The 23,280-nt window shown below is 32.1% G+C and overlaps 1 protein-coding gene across 8 annotated transcripts in view; it reads right to left on the bottom strand.

The window, feature by feature from the left end:
* PCLO (piccolo presynaptic cytomatrix protein) overlaps positions 1-23,280 on the bottom strand; it is a 426,214-nt gene that overhangs the window by 148,777 nt on the left and 254,157 nt on the right. For all 8 annotated transcript variants that reach the window (XM_079150544.1, XM_079150545.1, XM_079150547.1 and 5 more), the window contains 3 exons: positions 13,295-15,482; positions 8,260-8,396; positions 2,740-2,830 (listed from right to left, as the gene is read on the bottom strand). In XM_079150544.1, coding sequence (XP_079006670.1) covers positions 2,740-2,830; positions 8,260-8,396; positions 13,295-15,482 — 2,416 coding nt within the window. The remainder of the gene's footprint in view (positions 1-2,739; positions 2,831-8,259; positions 8,397-13,294; positions 15,483-23,280) is intronic.

Below are 23,280 nucleotides of genomic sequence, written 5' to 3'. Positions count from 1 at the left end.
GTTGCAGAGAGCAGGTATGTACTACATTTTATTTTTTACTTCTTCCTTGCTTACATCCTTATCTTGCTTTTTGAAGGCAGTTAAATTATTGGCTTGGCTAGCTTTTTCAGTGTTGATAAAGTTACTGGACACTGTTGTGTATCTCTAAATATGAGAAACACTAATTTTAAAAATTTACTATAATTTTTGCTAAAAATTATAAGACTATAAATAAAACCCAAATGCAGTTAAAAATTATCAAAATACAGTCAATTTGGTTTCATCTATTTCTACCAATTCCAGACTTAGTTCATTTTGAAGCTAATCCCAGAAATAGTATGATTTTATCTGCAAATATTTTAGCATACATCTCTAAAAATGGTTAAATATAACTAATAACAACATATTGTGCTTTTGAAAAATGCTCAGAGAGTGAAGGTACTGTTTTCACCATAAACATGATAACTATGTAAGGTAATACATAAGTTAGCTAGCTGTATTTAGTTACTACACATTGTATACATACTTCAAGACATCATGTTGTACATGATGAATACTTCCAGTTTTACATGTCAATTTAAAAAGATGTATCCAATAGAAACATTGACACAAAATGACAATCATAGCTAAAAAACCATTAAGAACTCATTAATATGAACAAATATTTAGTCAGTCCAACGAGGTTTTTGCTTGAGCAGAAAATGGCATAGTATTTCACCAGGAGTGTATATACTCTATTCCAGGGTTTGCCTGCCACTAGACACTGTATGAAAAAGACTGTCATTGATCACTTTAACCTTGCATATACCTGTATTTAAAACAACATAAAATTCTAAAGACTTATTTAAAATATTACAGACTGTTTCAAACATTTAATTAGCACAGGATATTTCCTATACATATGTGGATAATACATTCAGCAGTAGTCAGTAAAGGGAAACACAAGAGGAAAATGTTATTATTTGGGGTAGATAGCAAAAGAAAGATGGGGTAGGTAGAGAGATTATATAATACATTGCTAAAAAATTTATCCTTCAAAATAATAATCCTCTTTCCTCAATTTGTGAAATTTAAATAGAGGAAACTGAATTTAGTTTTGAAAGTAGACTATGACAACCAATCAACAGCACTTATTTTTGTTATTCTTATATTTTAAAACTTTTTTTAGTTGAAGTAAAAGAACAAATTAAAAATGAGTTGCAGGCTAAGGGGATCATTCTTACTATAGAGTAAAAACAACAATACAGGTAGAAAACAGACACACTGAAATAGACTACTGATGATTTAGGAAAAATGGTTTGAAGATTTCTATTGCAAATCCTGCAAAAATAATTTTGGCATTGCTGTAGAGTATTATGTTATTTTGCTTTATGAGCTGGAGGACTGAAATCATTTTCAGTAATAACTTCTACAAAATAGCCCCTGGATTTTAAGATCCACCTCTGGAATTTTCATCAGTGCTTAAAATATAGTCTAAGTGGCAATATAACTCTTGGAATTACTTGTCTTTGGCAGAAGAAAAATGACATAATCTTAAAGGAAAACAATAATAATAGAGTCCTAATTGATTGCTTCTCTATGAAAACAGAGAGGAAAATTGCTCAAAGCAAAATCTTTTCTACATTTACATATTCTATGGTCTAAAATCTGCCTTAACAATAAGTGAAGAAATAACTTGTTTTTTTGGTCATATAGTGCTTAAAAATCCCCAATAAAACCAAATCATGCTACCATATACCATATTACAACTACTGCCTATACATATATTCACACATGAATACATATAATGAATATTTTCTGTTCGTATACATTGTTCATGAAACACAAAGAATATATAGTTTTTGTGTGAGAATGTAGAAAATATTCAGATTTGAAATTGAAATTTCATTAACTTTGAAAAAATGCTTCATCTTACTAACTTAAACAATAAAATATTTGTAATATAGGAATTCCATTATCATTCATAAATTTCAAGCTCATGAAAGATAATGAAGACTGAGGAACTATCCAGAACATGCAGGAGTCATGACAATTAAATCTGGTGGTAGATCCTAGATTGGATCCTGAACCAGGAGGTAAAAATTAGTAGATCTGGGTAAGGCTAATAGATGTCTTAAAAAATATCATAGCAGGATAAATTCTTGGGTATAGTTGAACAAAGAGTGAGCAAGAGAATAGTGTGTACTATTCTCTGGAAGTCTAAAATTATTTTAAACTAAGAAGTTTAAATATTCCTATTCCATTATCAAAATAGATTCTATTGTCATGTATAACTACAAAAACAAAAAAAAATATTCGATTTTCAGCTTCAGTTTATAAAAAGACACAAACAAACAAAAACAACATAATTGATTGTGTTTGCATTGAGCAATATAGGATAAAATACTCATTTAAGAAGAAACTAATAAAGTTCTTTACTTCCTGTATAAGAATGCTTTATACTCCTAAAGCCAGTGACTGTATTACTTAATAGAGCAATAGTTATGGACACTGTCTTATTTTGTATGTTTAAGAAATACAGTTAGGGAAAGAATGATCTAAACATGTACAACTTAGTGACTCCTCACATTGAGGACCATATGTCAGTAATGTCTTTTCTGTTTACAGGGATAGCCTTCTTATTTTTGGACACTTTCTAAAAAAACAATTTTGATATGAAAAGTGGTTTTCTAAAATTTAATGAGTCTTTTAAACTGAAATCCAAATACATGCCAATCTGACATTAAAATAAAAAAGACTAGATTATTTGATTCACTTTACCTGAAACTGTGTGATCCTTAGAGTCTCTTGTTATTTTTATTCTTGCATGAGGAAAGATATAATGCATGGTCTTCCCATTCATCTGTATAATCTAAGACATACATGTGACAAGGTGAAAACTCAAGGTCAAAGACACAAAATACAGCATACAGACTTTAAACCTGTTCATTTAAAAGCATATTGTTTAAATCAATGGCAATGCATTGGAAGATTGTCAAATGGTAATTTAAGGACCACATATTCACTGTATATAATTATTAACTTGGTTTCTGAGTTCATAATGAACATATATACCTAACTGTTCTTGCAAACTGGTTTATTTTATTTGGGAAATTAATGAATGTGTGCAATAGGTCCTGGAAGGTTTCTGGTATAACAGTGGTATGTAGTTATTATTGATGATTATAAGAATGTAAATGCAAAATTGTCAAACTTTTGTGATTTGTCATGGACAGTCTAGAAACGCGAGAGCATTTAAAAGTATTTTTCAGCAATTAAGTAGTGCAAGTAGAGAAAACCAGAGAAAATTTCCCATACTCTATTATTATAATTAGGATTGCTTTATGTTTAAGTTGCTTGGTTTTACTGTTGAATTTTACGTCTGTTGAGCACATCTAGAAATATTAACGTATGCTGAGACAAATTCCACTTAAATAAATAAATTCTTTTTTCATTCTAATACATTCTAAACCTTCTTTTCAACCAAGGGTTGTGTTATTGATGATGTTCTTTCTCATTTATTGTAGAAGTTTCTTAGAAGGAGTAACACTTCAGGCTACTATTCCAAGTCTGTTATTTTGATTCTCATGACTGAGACTTGAATGTGATAGTACTATAGACTATTATGTCTGTTTCTGCTTGTTGAAATGTTGTTTCTGAAACAAATTGAGTGAATACAAAGTTGACTTTATATTTTACAGAATTTTGCTTTCAAAAGAGACTTGTGAAATATTAAGAAGTAGAAATAGGAAATATTTATTCATATATAATAGGATGTTATGGAATCTTTTATAGTACAGAATCTTCCTATTGACTTAGAAAAAATTTTGACTCAAATTGAAAATGAAAGAAAGTTCAATAAACATGGACCTATTATGTTATTTTAGAATATGTTTAATATTTTAGAATATGTGTTCTAAACAGAAGACCCGAAGAAATGTATTGTGTGAAGAAAGATTCCTAGGAAAACTCATGTGGCCTTAATGTGCCCTGGTAAATCTCAGTTGTAAAATTATTAGAATTCTCAATATTAAAAGTAAAATAGACATTAAAAATGCAAGTTATAGCCTTTAGCATTTATTCTTCAATGTTGCTTTCAAGTCATCTTCATACAATTTCCTAGAGTTTCAGAAATTGTCTACCACCAGTTTCATGAGTATACCTAATAAATAAAAAATATTAAACTTCCATAATTAAGGTCATAATGACCAAGAACTAGGGCTAGGGCTATAGCTCTGTGGCACAGCACTTGTATAGCATGTGTAAGGCACTGGGTTTGATCCCTAGCACCACATAAAAATAAACAAATAAAATAAAGGCAGGCTGTCCATCTATAACTATAAAAAAAAAACATTTAAAAAAATGACCAAGAATCTATAAAAGCGGAGGCATCTTTTCCTACCTAGAAACTAGATGTGAGTCAGATTTTTTTCTAATCATTGCATATGAACTTGAGAAAGTCCTCTAGTAGATGGAGTCACAGGTAGGGTAGGTGCCAAATAAGAGTAGAAGCAAAGCCAGGGGCAGAACTGAGATTAAGTGGTGTCCCATATCTTATCCTAAGGATATGGTATCTGTCCCTATTGTCTTTTGTAGATTCTTCACTGACAGAGCTATCACTTGCATACCACCCCAAAAGGATTGTTTTTATTTCTTAACTACAAATATTTCAAAAGAAATTATCTCTGTGAAATGAGCTCTCATGTTTATGAAATAACAAATTTGTGTTGACATATCTTTATTTATACAGACATTCATACATTCTTTCACCTGAATACTACACTGGTGAGATGCAGGGAACAGTGTGCCCTACTGGCTTCAGAGCAATGGATACACCATGTGGATGCAATCAAGAGCTGCTTACTCTAGATGCTTATAGTCCAGGACATAATACACGGAGTAGTACTGGAGCCCAAACCAAGAACACCTGCAGATTTGCAGGGTGATGATGGTGGTAGTCTCAGGGAAGTCTTGGTGCAAGAGGGAGCATTGCATGGAGACAAGAGGGATGAGGAGGGTTAGCTGAGAGAAAGAGGAGAAAAGTCCAGGAAAAGGAAACAACATTCAAATGCCAGCATAAGAGAGAGTGGCACCTTCAGAGGAACTTCATGTGCCTCAGTGCAGCAGCTGCATGGGAACTGCAGAGGATGTGGGCATGAGTGCAGGGTGGAGGTGTTTTGTAATTGTCATGATATGTTGACCTTCACAGCCATTCTATAATGGGTATTAGTCATATTTACAGATTAAGTGACTAAGGAAAAATTTAAAAATAAAAGTTTATGTGATATATTCAGTTCACAAAGCCAGAGTTGAAGATCTATTTAGTAAGGCAAAGGTTAAACATAAATACATGTATTCGAAAGGTAACAAATACAGGTTTGCAGATTTGTTACTTTTGTAGTGAATATACTTGTGAGTATAATAAACATTCTCAAAACTATTCTTCTATCCCTACAATATATGTTTTACTTAATTTATTTTTAAAGCAGATGAGTGCTTGCATTGGTTGGTTTGTTTTTATTCTTTTTGCCTCCAGAGTACTTAATAAACACAAATTCTTGTTATGCTTATGTTTTCAAATAGAAACATCTGACTTTATTGGTTCCAAGAGCTCAATATTACCTTTTTATGATTACAGATGCAAAGCAGTGAATAAAACAAAAATATTTTGCTATTCTCCAGAAAAAAACATACTTATGATGTGTTAGAGACAGTACTTGAAATATTAATGCATAAAAAGTATGAATTTTGTGCTTTATGTAATAAATTTTGAACTGCTATACAGTTAAGCATATGTTATCTTCTATGTAGTGTCTATTTAGAAAAGAATTATAAAGAAATACAGAGAAATTATGTATTGCAAAATCAAATTATTTGTTACTTGTTTGGGTGAGGGAGAGGTAATGACCCAGAAGAGTCACCTGAGTTTGAGGGGTGGGCATTGTTCCCTTGGCCTGTGCAGGGGTTATATGGATATTAAATCTATTACTAGTTTATAACTTTATGTATTTGCAGTTTAGGTTACTCTACATATAGTTTTTTTTTTCTTTTTTTAGTTTTAATAAGGGATATCAAAGTAAAAATGTAAAGTTAAAAAAGGTAAAAGATTGGTGTCAGCAAGAAAATACACATTTGTCTACTACATTCACTTAATGACAATCATGTATTTTCTATTTTATCAATCATAACAAGAAATTTATTAAATGATTCTCAATATATCCTCTTTACTTAATTCTGTCATTATATTAGTTTATAAATTTATATTGTTGAAAATTATGATGTACATATCCTCAGTAAATCCAATGTATGAATTCATATATGTTAATAACAGAAAAGTAGGAATAAAAATGTCATTGGAGATACCATGTTTCATCTACTTATAGAATTTTAGAAATTTTTTGAGGTTGAACATATATTTCTTAAATATATTCTCAAATAATATTAGATGAAAAATTGATTGTAGAACACTGTTCTGGGTATTTCTGGGAATAGTAGTATTGTATAAAAGTTTATGTTTTAGCTGTCCAGCTTATATAGTTAAGCTTATTATGATTTTTTAAAAAACATTTTCAGTTGTAGATGGACACAATACCTTTATTTTATATTTATATTTATGTAGTGCTGAGAGTCAAACCCTGTGCCTCATGAGGCAAGTGCTTTTACCACTGAGCCATAACCCCAGCCCATGATTTTCTTAAAATACTTGTGTTTTCATTGACTTGACCTAGGTTTGTGGGAAATACTAAACTTTAGAGAAACAAATAAGTTGGGTAAGATATATTGACTATGCCATTACAAAGCAATTCTTATAATAAAATATATTTGAGTGTGATTTTGAACTGGTATATTTATTATTTTAGTAACTGTAGACTATGAAAGTAAATTTAAGATTTTAAAACACATTAGAATGATTTTATTACTTGTCTAAGTTCCTAGCTAGATCTTTTTCATAAGAGTTGACATATAACAATCAGGAAAATTCTAGGAATAAAAAGATAAGCTAAGAAAAAAGGATAAGATAATTCAACACCAACTGATATAGTAAAATGAAATACAAAGAAATAAAAGCATGTTGACATGTTTATAGTAGCAAGGCAACCCTAAACCAAAAATGCACTGAACAGGTCAAAAACTAAAGAAAGAATATTTCTGATATGTAGAGAAGAAACCTAAAATATCTAGAAAATAAGATAATGTGAAAAACATAAAAAGAAGAAAATTCTCAGAAAGGAAAATTATATTTAATATTCAGAAATTTGCCTATGAAAACTGAAATTGTTTAGGAAGAAATAAAATCTGACACTACAGATGAGGTATTGACATTAATTATACATGCAAAAGTCTTGTTTTCTTTTACACCTCAATATAGTAAGCACTGATTTAAATTATAGTAAGTTCATGTGACAGGTCTTCTTGGTTTTTGAAAATATGCTTTTCATCTGTATCAATGAATCACCTGAAGGAATAAGTTAGAAGTTAACACAAATGAAATAAGTAAATTCTCTTTTATGGGTATTCTAATGATCATAATGAATACACAATGCGCAAATATCTGAGGTTTTAGGGCAAATGATTTAAGGCCACTAGGTTTACCAGAGGAATCTCCTTCAGCTTCTCCAAATGTTAATCTCCTTCGTGTCTTTCAGGATTTACCAGAAACATCAGCTCATTTGCTCCAAAGTAAGATCATGAATTTTGGTATCATGTTTATGTAATTACAAAATTTATCTCTGAGTTTAAGTTTCTTCATTTACAAAATGACATTAATAATATCTACTTCATGTGAGTTGTTTTGTAGGAAAAAATAAAAATGAATGCAAAACAACCAATGTTTTCACAAAATAGGCCATCTAAAATATCAGTTTCCTTTTCTCCTCATGTGAAAATTTCCTTCTTTCCTAGCTAACTTGGTTTAATCATCTTACTATTTCTTAGTTCCTGAACATACTGTTATTAGAAATCATTGAAAACCACTCAAACCTATTTTACCAACATTCTTATGCATTCATCAGGAGGTCCATTATTCTTCTTGCATATCAGTGCTGGATGTCTTATACAAATTTAATGAGAATCTTTTGGAGGAATAAATCATTTAAATGGGTTTGTAGAAGAATCATAGTTATGATCCAATGTCAATGAGTCACAGTGATAAAGTGGGTTACATACTTAAGCTACTGAAAAAAATAATTTGTGCATTTGTTTGACAAACATCTAGGATAATTTTGAGACCATTCTAGGGTAGAACTGAGTGTTTTGTTGTTGTTGATAAATCTGAAAGAGACTACTAAATATAGCACTTACTTGCTCTTGATGTTGACTGAGAGGTCTAGAGTGGACCAATCTTTCTGGCAATTTTCGATCCAGACCATGTCCATTTTCCAAACGAGACTCCCTGGGTTTATCAAACCAATCCGTTTCCTCACGACGCAAGTGATAGGCTTTGGAGACCAAGGAAACATCATACGTTGCAACCACAACTAATAGAGATGACAGAGGGCAGCAGCTGTTCTGCAGTACTAACATGCACTAGGCTTGTTAATCATACATGCATTTTGAACATAACTCTCAATGGGACTAGAAACATAACTTTCATTATTATGCCAAAGATAAAATTATGCTGAAAATTTATACAAGAAAATAACCTAGAAAATATGATGCACATGGATTTTTCAACATCTCAGAGCAAAATAAAGCAAAATCAAAATTTAAATCAGAACAAAATGGAATTTAGATAGTGATGAAAAAAATAGATGAACAAGAGTCATTTTATTGAACCTCAGTTCATCAGTTCCCACTTCCTCACCTCTCCCTATAACTCATCACCCCCCACTAAAAGTCAAAGTATGCCTTTAGTGTGGAAGTTTCTGTTGCTTTTCCACTTTTATATAAACCCAATGCAAATATGAAGCTTCTGGCCCATTTTTATAAAAACCCAATGAAAATATGAAGCTTCTGGCTTTAACACTGAGTTTTTTTTTTTTTTTAAATATGACATTTCTATGACATTCACAAATAACCAAAAACATTTATTTCTAAGAAGATCCCAAATGTTATTGCTAGGAACATGTGTGCCACAAACACTTGCCAGCTTAATATTAAAAATGTATCTGTTGGAAATTTTAAATACAAATAAAAGATTACTCTCTGAAAAAAGCACTGATTTTGAAATTAGATCAAGAATTGTTTTTTCTAAATTTATACTGTGACAAAACTTTATAACATAAAATACTTTTTTGAAAATGCAATCACAAAGTACACAATTATTACTTAAAATTTTCATCATGCCATTGGTACTTCCAAGGTTTCTTAAGGCTATTATAAAGTTACTAAAAATCCTATCTTACCCAATATATAAACTTTTCCTATTATGAATTAGTTATATTCTTTGTAAAAGGGTCCCTAATTCATAGTCTTTTTGGAAATACACTGTTGCTTCCTAAACAGTAAATCCTTCTCAAATGTTCATCCTGAAAGATTTGTGGACGATGCCGTCAACGTACATTTTCTTAAAACAGCAGCTTCTATGAAGCCACACTATTGAATTTATCTCTCTCATTATAGTTTCATTTTTCTGGCTACATCCCTGAGAACCTTCTCTTCTAAAACTTGCTCCCAAGATCCTTCCCAGGACATTTCCAGTGTATTCACCACTACATACCTCAAAACTTCTATGACCCTGGCCAGAACTGCTACTTAACCACAGCATTTCCCAATTAAACATGGACTGAGAAATGATATGCACTGAGTGGTTCAGTTAACCTTGGATTTGAGGAAGTACAATAGTACGTACCTTGCTTGTGGTTGCCTATGTACTTAGCTGATCTCACCTATTAGAGTATAAGCTGCTTGAAGGCAAGGTTCAGATCTTCTTTGATTTTTTAAAATTATTCCTTAACACTAAAAAAATACCTCACACATGGCGTAACATTCAATTGATATTTGTGGAATGAATGAAGAATAGGTAATTAGTTATCAACTAGAGAAAGATGCTAAATATTTTAAATATGGTAGATTTTAAATGAAAAATTAATTTATCCCTGAGTTTCATTAATAGACACAAAGAGTTCTTTTTTAAAATCTACTCAATTATTATGGCATACTATAGTCTTAATTTGAAACCAATGATTAAATTAAGCAATATTTAGTTTTAAGAAACATTTGAAAAGTAAGTAAAAAACAAACCTTTAATCACCAGTGTTTGAAAACTCATTGGATTATCCTCGACCACACTGACTCCATTTTTGTCTTATGTGTTTTTATTATAGATTGCTCATGAAAATGAAATAATCCATATTGTCTTCAATAAATAAATTATACATCACATGATTTTACTTCAATATGTAATTGAGATTGTATTTGAAATGTGATTCTGTAAAGTAACCTAATCCAGATCTTGTCAATTTATTTTCAATACTGATTGCCTACTTTTTTGTTATATAATAACCCTGTATGTAACTGAATGAATGTATACACCATTCTTTGTATAGAGATATAAAATCAACCAAGAGCAACCAGAGTGAATGAATGGACTGTAGTATTAGATTCCATGTTCATCATTTATAGTTAGTTGTACATAAATGTTAATTGCTTATAACTATAATTGATCTATCATGTGGAGTCATATTTATAAAATAACTTTTATAAAAATAGTATCGTGTTCTAAATTAATTTTCTGGAAATTTATACTCTTTAAAAACTTGATAATATTTTCCTGAATTCTTTTGTGAAAAATAAGACAGGGAAGAATTCCATATGTAGTTTCATTCTCCTCTGTGTCAAATTTTTTTTTAAAAAATGTACACACTGATATTTGGAGGAAGGGACATGGGATATAATAAAGAATGTTTTCAACAAGAATTGTGGTAATAGAGACAATTATGATTGGATTGTTTCTACTTGGCTTCAAGCCAATGACCATAAAATCAAGTGAAATAAATTATGTCTACCTAGATATTTAACCCATGTGAAATATTTCAAAGAACTAGAGTCTTACAGAATATATCTGAAAAACACAACCTATAAGAGTTTAATTCAAAGAAAACATGTAACACATAATTTGAAAACAGAAAATTTGTTTTGTCTCCATGAGGCTAAATAAACTGTTATATGTTACACTGTTTGAAGATATGTTAGTAATATTCAGAAACAGACATAGGATTATATTTGATAAAAGTTTGTTTAAAAATACCTAATATTCTGAGTTCATACATATCATGAATACGTGATTAGGAAAAATAATTTTTATTTTCCCTTGAATAACTAAGGAATTTAAGATTTCAAAATAAAAGTAGATCATTGGTCATCAGAGAAAAGCAAAATATTTATGTGATAAATCACTGATTCACGTTACATATATAATTCAATTTGTTATAGCTGTCCTTTATATTTAATTATATCAACATAATCTTTATGAATATGTTTTAACTTATTTTAAAATGCATTATAGTTTTTAAATGTTATTTAAACTGCTTTCTTCTTTGGTCTCCATTTTACATCAGAATTTAATAGGCTGCATGATATCTAATCATCTGTATCAAATCATTTCTTTTCAATCTTTGATGACTATGAGCATACATCAAACATTTAAATGAGAAATAAATGCTCATATTCACATGACTATATATAAATAAATGCCACATACTGGGATATCCATAAACACTTATATATCCAGTCCCATGATTACAAAACATTAGTGAAGAATAAATGTGTATTCAAAAAAAATGAAAAAAGTATTGATTCATTTGAACAACTGGCTAAATTTTAAAACATACACAAATGGAGCATTTTATTTAAATGAGTAATTATCAATACCAATGGTCAACCCAACATCCTAGAGATAAAACAGAAGGTAACTGGACTACTGCAATCTCACAAGGAAAAGTATTTTGTCTTCAATCCAGTGATTAGTCCTATAAAAACTGTAGAACTGAGTTTTTAAAATCATGGTTGTGTCTAAGCTTCAGGAATTTAGTGAGGCCCTAAGAAACTTGGCAAAACCCTGTTTCAAAACAGAATATCCATAAAGGTCTGGGGATGTGGCTTGGTGATTAAGTAACCCTGAGTTCAACCTCTGGTACCAAGGTAGGTAGGTAGGTAGAAGATAGCTATATAAAATAAATCATGGCTGTTCTAAATATGGGAATAGAAAGAAATTCCTTTTCCTAAAACACATTTTCTTCTAAGTCCTCAGGAAAAATGTTTGAAAGGAGAGATGTTTGTATTAGGTTAGTCTTTGAAGTCTCCAAAGAAATGAAGTAATGATACTTTTGGTTGATCAGAACCTACATTCTTATGTAAACCACAGAGGGAATTGGGGTCAGGGAGAGCTAAGAATGGGCAAGGAATGGGCAAGGAAGGCTTTTCACACCCCTGTACTTTTTCTTCACGTCTAAAACAAGAATTGCAGTAATTTCCTAAAATTATTATGCTTCTATATAATCAAATAAAAATCCATTTTAAACTGGTTTTTAGCTAATTATGTGCTTGTCTTAAAGCAGTTGTTCAATATGAAAAACTATCAAAACAACCTAGGGCAGAAAATGATAGATGATAACAAAAAGTAAAGTCAAAGAGAAGTTAATGTGTGCACCAGGAAGGACTGAACTCCAAACTGTTAACATACAACAAGCAGTTTACAAATTTTTGAATTTGAAATCTAAAAAATGCTTCATAACTACTGGTAAGTTTCTTTTATTTTCAATATGTATTTAATGCAAAGATTTCTAGAATGTAGTGCAAAATGTACAAATCTGTCAATAATAGAATTCATGAGAGAGATAAAATGGAAATTGTTCATTTAATGAGAATAACAAAATTCTACATTATACTGACATCAGAGACTGACTGAAAAGTTCTTAAATACAACACATTCTCTGAACTAGTAAACACTCATGTCATAAAAAATGATGAAATAATTCTCTATTAGAGTCTAGCAAAATATTACTAAATGGCTCTACCCCTTCATAATGTCACAAGCTGAAAGAAATTTATCAAAAATTTTAAAAATGTACTTTAAAAAATGAAAAACTTTCCAACTGTGGATTTAAAGGATGACCATATTTTATTAATATAATTATTTGGTAATGGTTTAAGAAAGCAGACACAAAACAAATCAAGCAATCAAGAAACAGAATAAAAGAATAAATTAAAAATAAAAGCATGCCACAAAATCTATACACAAGATAAAATTTCCATGTACAAGAAATAAAATTGAAGTAAACATGCACAACACACACCAAGAAAGGTAGAATACATCCTTGAAGAAGGAAAATTAAACATGCAGAAAAATGAGAGTTTGAGTTTTGATAGTAACAGGGTAGTCTGAGGCCCAATTTACCTTCACTGTCTGACATGGCATGTTGGAAGTCATCCATGATGAATGCTATGTCACGGTCATAGCCTCGAGTTCGTGATTCTTCTCTCATGTGTTGCTGAACCTCAGGTAAGGAGTGACTTGATCCAAATTGGTCTCTGGTGTCTGCAGATATTGGTGGCAGGGGTCCAGCTGCAGCTCTGGCCATTCCCATGGGTTGGCCAACAGGACTTAGTGGACTTTCTTCTTCAGAATTCTGGGCCACAATAGGTATCCTTCCTCTACTCTGGCTAATTGGCAAACTTGTAGGCTTAGTTCTGGAAGAGGATGATGCATGACTAAAGGAAACATCTAGAGCTTCAGCTTCTTGAGCTTTCAGTCTCAGTGACGAGCTGGAGGAATCCCTTTTAATTGACAAATCAAGCCCATAGACAGATGAAGGTCGAGAGGAAGGTCTGGATCTGCTGCCACTACTGTATGGCTTATCCGCTTCATCCTGCAGAGCTGATCGTATGGTATTTCCTAATGTGCCCAATCCTGAGCCAAGTGATGATCCCATAAACTTTTGTTGGTCTGTAATATTTTTTCTGAGGCCAAAAGTGATGTCATCTTGAAGAAGCCTTGCCCTAGAAGAAATACCACCAATAGAAGAAGTGCTAGAAGTCATATAGCTCGAATAGTCAGGTTCAAGGTCTCTACTTTCTTGGATAGGTGAAAATTTGGACATTTTAGGGTCAATTAGTGATTTCTTATGCTTTGACTGCTTTTGATAAAGAATGGCTGCTGGCAGTTGTTTGGCTGCTTGTTTTTCAAGTGTGAGTCTACTGATGCTGTACTTTTCAGATTTTGGAAAATGTCTATAGCTTGTATCAGCATGGTAATAATGTGAAAGACCAGCAAGATGATCTAAGCTCTCTGTCCCTCTACGGAATTCTTGTTTAATCTGATGTTTGAGAAGTTTTAACTCATAAGGATCCTCCATTGGATCTTCCTCTGCCTTCACATAACTATGCAATCTGGAGGAACTCTGTAAAGGTGCTAGGAAATCCGTCACTTCTTGAGACCTGCGTGCCTCAGTGGTTCTAAGGAGTCGGTCTGTTTTTGACAAATCCTTTTCATGAAGACTAAATGCACTGCTTAATGCTGCTGTTCCTTTGCTTATCTCTCCAATGTCATCAATGAGGACATAATTCCGTGAAGTATGATGGTCAATATCTGCATAGAAAGAATCTGCAGATATGCTTGATATTGGACTGCTTGCCATGCTACTTCGTTCTTCCAAACCTATTCTCAAGTCTAAGCTATTATACTTACTACCAAGATGGGAAACAGCATAGGTATTGTCAGTAGAAACTGGTGCTATCATCAGGGGTTGATTGCGAATCACTTCATAGTTTGAAGTTATCTTGGGCTCCAAATACAAAGTGGCTTGCCGTGGCTTCGGTTGTATCACCATCATCTGTGATGGCAACTGATAAGATGGTTGTGGGGTTGGTGTAGGTTGAGCTTGGGGAGTGAAGGACATTGTTGCCACAGCTTGGAAAGTTGGCTGAGTTTGATAAGGTGAAACTTGCTGATGATACAGAGTTTGTTGCTGAAAATGGGATTGTTGGGTGTATGGAGTGGGTGCTTGGGTAGGAAGAGCAGGGGAAGAATACTGGTATTGTGTGTAAGGACTTGTTGGAGGGACTAGTTGAGAGTCTGTTTGTGTCTGTGGTGGTATGAACTGGCTGAATTCAGTTTGGGGGGCAGTTCTTGGTCGCTCAATGCCATGCTGACTTTCAATTCGGGTTGGCCTGGTGCTGCTGACTTCGCTGTCAGACATGTAATCCCGATCCTCAGCTACCCCCTGGAGGTATGCTCGCTCTCTCTTTTCCCTTTCCTTTAATAAAGCCTCTTTTCTCCTGTTAATTCCCATTTCCAGATACCGCAACTTGGCATCAATCTCCTTTTCTTCTTCATCCAATTCTGCTTGTTTCTTTCTGAGCTTTGCAGATTCCCTTTCCACAAGATCAAGCTCTCTGTCTATGTCCTGGAGAATCTTGGCTCGAGCCATTGTGTTGGTTCTGCAGATCCTTCTCCTAGACACAGTGCCCATTGTGCTGAAGGTTGATGGAGTTCCTGTGGAAACTTCCTCAGGAGGTGGATTTGGCAGTGTTCTCTTAACTTTTTTCTGTGTGCCAGAGGGTGTCATGGTTTGAGAACCTTTTGTCTATAAGCAAGCAAACAAAATACAGTACTTTTATTATCAATGACAAAAGCAAAGGCCAAACAAATTTCATAATTTACATTTATAAAAATGATTTTATGTATACGTTTTAGCTATCAAAGCAAAATAAAATAAAAAATTTATATATAATTTAATATATAATTTTAATTGGACACGAATATAGTTAACTGGAAAATAATTTTTTCTTTCTTGGTAAATTGGTTACTTATAAAAACACCAGTAACATGAGAGAGCAGCTTTGAAATGTGTACCAAACTCTTTGCTTATGTAGACTTGTATTTAGTTTGATTCTTTAGGAAGAATCTTAAAAACTCGTTTACCATCTAAACACACACACACACACACACACACACACACACACACACACACAGGATTATTTACTGAATCTGTTCCAAGACTCTCTGTGTTAGCCACCTAAAATACAAGTTACTATTGTTGAAGATGTTTGTTTATTGTGTTAAGTTTCATATCAGACCTATCTTGCCATTCCTGCCTCTCCCCACTAGAGTGGCTGTCATTCCTTTTCTAACCCTGCAACATTTTGAAATGATATCCTCAAATTCTCTAATATCTCCCCTCCCCCGAAACAAAGAATGATTTGAGTTCATTTCCAATTTACTCTTTCAATATTTTCATTATTTAGGTTCATTATTTTTAGGCTTTAGTATTCTCAAAATTTTTTTTCTTCTTTATGTTTTAGCAATACCTTCATGAAGCAAAAAGACTACAAGAAAAATTCACTGGAACCACTTTTAAAATCAATCAGATAACAGACTATTGGTCAGTTGTTGAGTATTTTTTATTTTATTTGGTTAATTTGCCATATACTTGCCTACTAATAAGCACAAGTTTTGAGAATCATAATTTTAGGCTATCATAAGACATAAGAGATCTTTTTGATAGTTAAACGGATGTTCTCAAAGTATCCAACTATTCCATAGCAGATTTACACTAGATCTCCGGTCTTCTGCCTGCCTGCTGCCTGTTCTTTATGAGACGCTATCTTTCCCTTTCTTTCTATTGTCATCCAAAGACATGAATTCCTCCCCTTCTCCTCAATCACCACAATACTGGTGGTAGAAAAATAATAAAAAATACACAAGGCTACGAATTTTGAACTTGAAATTAATTAGATTGCATTTGTCCTAGACCCTGTACTTTTGTTGCCTTTTTATCACTTCCAAATTCATTTCCTCCTTGGCTTTCATCTGCTTTCTGGTATCATTTTTCTGCTCATGTATCTCCACTAGTTGGTTCCTCAGTAGACAGCCATAATATGAAATATTATCCAAAAGGTTTATTGAAGTTTATGTGTGCTTCTGAAATTTAAAATATTGGATGGAAATGAATAAAGACTGTCAGTCTCTGTAACAGGTTATAGTGATTTTTAAATTTTAGTGTTTTCTTCCTCAAAGAGAAATCTGAAGAAGAATGCAGAAGGCATATGTCCAGAGGGTCTGGCTGGCATGTTACTTGTTTTCTCTCAAACCTCAGTTCTTTTTCTGTTATATAATAGGCACAGTTAAATCATAAAATTCTTTTGAAGATCAAATGAGAAAATTGTATAATACTGTAGGCACTCATTAAATACTAGTTTCTTTAAAAATCTTATTTATATAGAAAGCTACTGGGTATTGATAAAGTCACATTCTAAATCCCTTAAAAATATTGTCTTATAAAAAATACCTATATATATATGTATATTCCATATCTTTGACTAACAACTGGTTATAATTAAATAATAATAAAATGAAAACAGGGATCTTATCATTATTTTCCTCATTAATAATTTTCCAAAATGCAACATAGATATATGTTTCATAATTTTGAAAATTTTTCCACAGTAATTTTTTTCAGTCCTCTGAGTATAACAGGAAGGTGAAAATTACATTTTGGGAGTCTGGGTATAAGAAGTTTAAAATTTAAAATGTTCTCCTGTACTACACGCTGATGATTATGAAATGGCTTGATAAGGGATGTTTTGTTTTGTTACCATGGAAGTGTTATAGCACTGAATACAGAAACATTCCAAATTAAGAACTCTCCTTCCTACTAGAGGAGATGAATATGTTAAATACCCTGATGTGATTATTACAACAATGTACATGTATCAAAACATCACACTACACCCAATAAATATGCACAATTATATTATGTGTCAAAACCAAAAGTAAAAATATAGAAACAGGAAAAAGAATAAAAGTCCACTGCAAATACAAACTAAATGGTTTCCAACAGAAAAAGAAAAAGATACACAAACAGAAATTACTACTAGGGAAGGGAGAAATAGAGATAATGAAAAGAAATTTCTAGGTCGATAAGCAAATTTTGAAATATTACTTTTAAAAGTACTGTAGGCACTCATTTAATGGGTTCAAATATTTGTTGAATAAAAGAATGAAGAAATGAAACAAAATAAGAACTTGACACTATTTTTAAAGACTCTTAACTTTTCAGAATTCACTGAGTAGAACTGGAGTATATATTGTGAGGTATCATAAAAATGACTACTTATTATATTGAATAGTTTCTTAATGAGATAATCTATAAATTGACATAAATTGTTATTGTTATTACCTGTACACAATTTTTTCCTAATTAACTTTGTTTCGCTGTTTATATTTTCATTCAAGAGAACAGGCTTAATCAAATCTTTTTTTTTTTTTTTTTAATGAAGCCCCAGGTTAAAGGAACATTTCAGGTATTGTGAATTTCTAATTATCCTCCCTGATTGCAAATATTTACTAATCCATGACTTATGTCCCTTAATATTTGGGGAGCCATGGATTTGAATCATGAGAATAAGAGACAAAGAATAAGCAGGAAACTTACTGAATTAACCTAGTTTACTACTCAGTCTCCAGGTATGGAAATTGCTTTGGTTTTGTCTAGTTGGTTACATAATAGTTTTTATCCTGATTACAAAGGTAGAAACAAAGGTGGAGATTTGCCAAGGTGCCAGTCATCTATTTCACAAGTGAGGGGCAGTGTGACACAGTGATTGAAATCTTAGTCTCTCATATTATATATCTCTAATTCTGCCCTTCTTATATATAAAAGGTTAATATTTACTGCTACATTAATAATGTAATTAATAATACATTAATAATGTAGCAGTGGTCTAAGGAATAAATTAATTAACACAAGAGTCTGGATTAGTTCTTAGATCAGAGAAATCACTGCATGCACACACACACACACATACACACACAGACATGTAGGAATATACATTTTTTTCCTTTTAAAACTTCGCTCTAATATTTTACTGAAGAAATATCTTAACTGGACACTTCCTAAACAACATTTGGTCAAAGTCCTACCCAAAGTGAGCAAACACAAAGCATTTGTTTTAAAAAAAAATTATGATAGGAAATTCCATATTACAACAATGTTGATTTAATTCTTAAAACTTTAATCTATAGCTTCTGTTAAAAAAAGTCAAAGGAATTGTCTCCAAAGATGAAGTAGTCCTTTACTGATGCTTAAGTAATTTTCCATAAAATGCGTTCCCTAATCCTAAATTTTAAATATTAACTAAGGAGGTAATATTTTGTCCCTATCAAAAAAGTGTTCTAAATGAATGATAATGAATGAAAAGATATTTTAATCCCTTAAAGAAGTTTTCTCCTGTAAAGGGGTCCTCTATAACACAACATCCTATTAGGAAACTCCTAGTACATGGGCAAACCTTGCAATAGTGAAATCTTCTACTGATTATTCAAAATAAGCTAAATTTTCAAACGTGCTGACCATGAGAAATGATGAAAATTATTTTCATAAAATGAAAGGTAAAACAAAGCAAAAAAAATCAAATACTTGATTTCCCAGCTGTAAAATTCCAAAAAGTAAATTCTACATGTCAAGTTTATCCACTTTAGCAAATCAAGATATTTTTCAATCACATCCATGCATCCACACAGAAATAAAAAGATTGCTGGCTACCATGTACTAAACTCTGGCATAAAAATGATGATAACTATAATTATATTACTAGCCTGTTATCTATTAGCATATATCAATATACAAGGTATCTTAAAAATTGCATGGATACTTCAAAAATATGAGTGTACATAGATAACAATTGTTTCTTATCATTCTGATTGAGAGCTGGTATATTCCCATAAGAGCTCAAATATCCAGAACCTTGCTTTTGGAAAAAGGATTGGATCACATTCTGAGTGTAAGGGATTAGAAGGGGTCAGAATTGAAGGTTTGGAAGCCTAACAAAAATGCAACAAAGAGGATATCAAATGAATATTTTGCTTGAATCACTTTTCTTCTGTGATTGGCTTTGCATTATGGTGCAGGACTTATAGGTATGTTCTTTAGATATGAACATAAGACCATAAAACAAGAACAGTAATTGTTCATTTGTTCACCTTTTAATTTCCTAAACCAGAGAGGTAATAACCTACCTTTCATATAGGTATAATACATAACTACCTATAGTATGTAATTTGAAAAGAACTGATTTCCAGGTCCAAATATAGCTTCAAAAACTGAACTTTTTTAGGACTTGAATTTTTCACCATTATTGAGATCTCTGGATTATGACAACAATGTCTGTGGTCACATTTAAATTGTTAGTATTGATAAAATATTAGAATTTGATGTAAGTCATAATAGGGAAGCTATATTGGGGATGAAAATGGAGGATTATTTTGACTATAGCAGAGGCCATAAACCCAAAACCTAAAGGGCTAGAAGGTGAGCAGCTTAGAATGAGATTAGAGAAAAATGGAGGTGATGTGTTGAGCTGAGAGATTAAGTCCCATCTGTCAAGGTTATCTCTAGCAGATTACTATCATGGAGAAATGGAGACCCAGTGTTGTGAGATCTTCTGTGTTGTTTAGGGAAAGTCTGAAATTCATTTAAAAACTTGGGTATCTGTTTAAAATGGCTTCAACATATTGCTGAGGCCAAAGAAACCAAGTTTTGGGACTGCACAGGCAGTTAGAAATCACTGTTCTAAAGAAGGTTTTCCTAGCCAAGGTGGGTGCTTACCAAGAAGTCATTGGCTGGTCAATCAGTGATAGAGCTTAGTTGAGAGAAAGAAGGAAATGAAGCAATGAAGGAGGAGGTGGAAAGAAGGAGAGGAGTCCTGCAGACAATCTTCAGTCCTTTGTTAAATTTCCCAACTTCCTTCATCATCTTTGCTTAACTCTTATCTATGCTCATTTGAGCACTTTTCTACACAATGCCCCGTTTCCTCTTCTATTGTTCCTAGGATACTTTCAGCTACTCAGATAACTAAGTTCTTCCTTGGTCACAGCTCACTGCTGGACACATTTGTATTTAGTGAATACAAGGGGACCAACCATTCAAAAAGCGAAGATTTAAGTTTAAATATGCAAGTTTGTGTGTGTACTTAGGTTGATTAGTATCACTTACAAACAGAAAATATAATAATAAAGAATTTCAAGTGATGTCTCACCAACATATAATTTAAAATGAACTGACTTACATGACCATGAAGTTTATAAACTACTACTTAATTCTAGTTAATTCAATATAATATAAAATGGTAGCATTCAGGACTCCAAAACAGGGAATAAAAACAAAATGATACAATATTCTTAGAGAAGATCGAAAGTTGTATAAAATTAAGTTTATCATGATTAAAGATGATGTAGTTGCAAGTCATGATCAGAGGTGACAAGGGTCAAGAAAAACCTTGGTGTTTAATAAAATTTTCCTTGTTGACAAGTTTAGTAAAGTTGTTTTCAGATAGAGATGGTGCCCTTGATCTGAAAAAACATTATTGTAATAAAAATTCTGGATATAATATTTAAAATATTTTAAAATAACTGCAAATAGCAGACAAAGGGAAAAAATCCTACTAATAGAATTGAATTTGAAGGGGGGACTAGAAGAATAGCCAATTCTTAGAAAATTACAATACCAAGGAAGCAATTGGGATAACAAGCAAATAACTTTCAGGTTAAGTTTTGCTTTCCAAAATTCTTTTAAACAATATTTTCTCTGGGGAATCCATTTAAACCATTCAACTCATATGGCAAATGAAAGGAAGTTTTGCTTGTCCTAAGCTATTAGGAAAATAATAAAAATAATAATAAACTAAGGTATATATGGGTACACTACCATAAAGATGTTTTTAAAATATATATATATATATATATACACACACAAACACACGCAAATATAATGAATTGTCTTATTATCAAGATAATCTAAGCTCAATCTAAGAATGAGAAAAGGACATCTATGTTTTTCAAAAATTTGAATGTTAATGTACAGGAGTTATTATTTAAAATCATAGATGTGAAACCAAATTATCCAACTATCACATGCAATATAGAAAAATTTGATTTATTCATTTGTTCAGTTACTAATAATTTATAAGTACATTGTTCTAGCTGGACCTGGTGACACATGCCTTTAATACCAGTGAGTTGTGAGCCTGAGGCGGAGGATCTCAAATTAAGGGAATCCTTAGCAGTCAGGAACTGACCCTGTCTCAAGGGGAAAAAAATAAAATAAAATATAAAAAAGGGCAGAGGATGTAGTACAGGAGCCTCAGGGTTAAAGCTACCCTGGGTTCTATCCCCAGTGCTGTTAGAAAATTTGTTCTCAGTATTAAAAGCACAGAAGTAACAGATATGAGATTAAACAAATGAAGAACTTGCCCACAAAAGACTCAAACATTGGGGATATACTTTAGGAAACTGATGTATAAAGGAATCACCTCAAGATGGATGTTTAGTCTGATTTGAACAAGTATGGAGACATTACATGGTACCCCATTAATACATAGTGAGACATTACATGTATAATTTTTATGTTTTTGTGTTAGTTAAAAATGAAAGAAAATGAAAATTACCTCAGTCTTTTGCTAAATAGCTCCTGCTATCAATATCCAAGATATGCTTCTAAACTATTTTACCCCTAGAGAGGGATGAGAATGTACTTTTCATTTTATAAATACAGAAACCATACTGGCTATTTGAAATAAAGTTTCATCGTGAAAATCATGACATATCTTAGATTTTTAGGTTTGTCCTTTCAGTTAAGCAGGAAGTTTGAAAGGCTTGTACTTTTAAATGATGGAGATAGGGACTCATTTTCAAAATACAATTCCATAAATATTTATTAATATGTAGATATTTTGTTACATATGAAGATATAATTTTCTAGAGAAAATGTAACCTCTTTAAAGGTCATTCATGTGACATGCCAGGAGAATTAGAGGAGTATATAAACAAAGTTATATTGGGAACCAGAGAAGGGTTTATCTACAGCTTGGAAAAGGTCAAGAGGTGACAGACCTAACAGAAGTCTTGGCCTTTTGAAATAGATGGGATTTAAACAGCAGAATATTTTCTAAGTGGAGGGAATAATATTAAATATAAAATTTCAGAGAAATACCAAAGATGTGCTAGTTTTATTTGGAGAAGATGATGCATCAGTATCAGTGATTGGAAAACATATCCAGAGAATGCTCAGTGAAATCCCAGACAAGAAAATGGAAGAGTAAATAAAATGTACAGGAAAATACAAAAACAAATCTTTTAAAGCTGTATCTATGTTAAAATTTCTGTTCATCCATTTTCTTCTTTTACAGATGGAAAAAGCATCCCTGTTTATTGCATACTGAACAAATTGACTCCAGTAGCATGTGCAATACCAGGGAAAGCAATAATGGTAATGACTTACAATGCACTGTACTGGGCAGCAATCAGTGTGGTTTTGTCAGAGAGAAAACTGTGATAGCCCGATTTAATTTCCTTCAGTGGAAATGTGGCAGTCTGTGCAGATAACA

This window comes from Sciurus vulgaris (assembly GCF_902686455.1).
Source record: "Sciurus vulgaris genome assembly, chromosome: 8".
NCBI lineage: Eukaryota > Metazoa > Chordata > Mammalia > Rodentia > Sciuridae > Sciurus > Sciurus vulgaris.
Note: the sequence above shows the minus strand (reverse complement) of the source record. Positions and strands in the feature narration are given on the sequence as shown.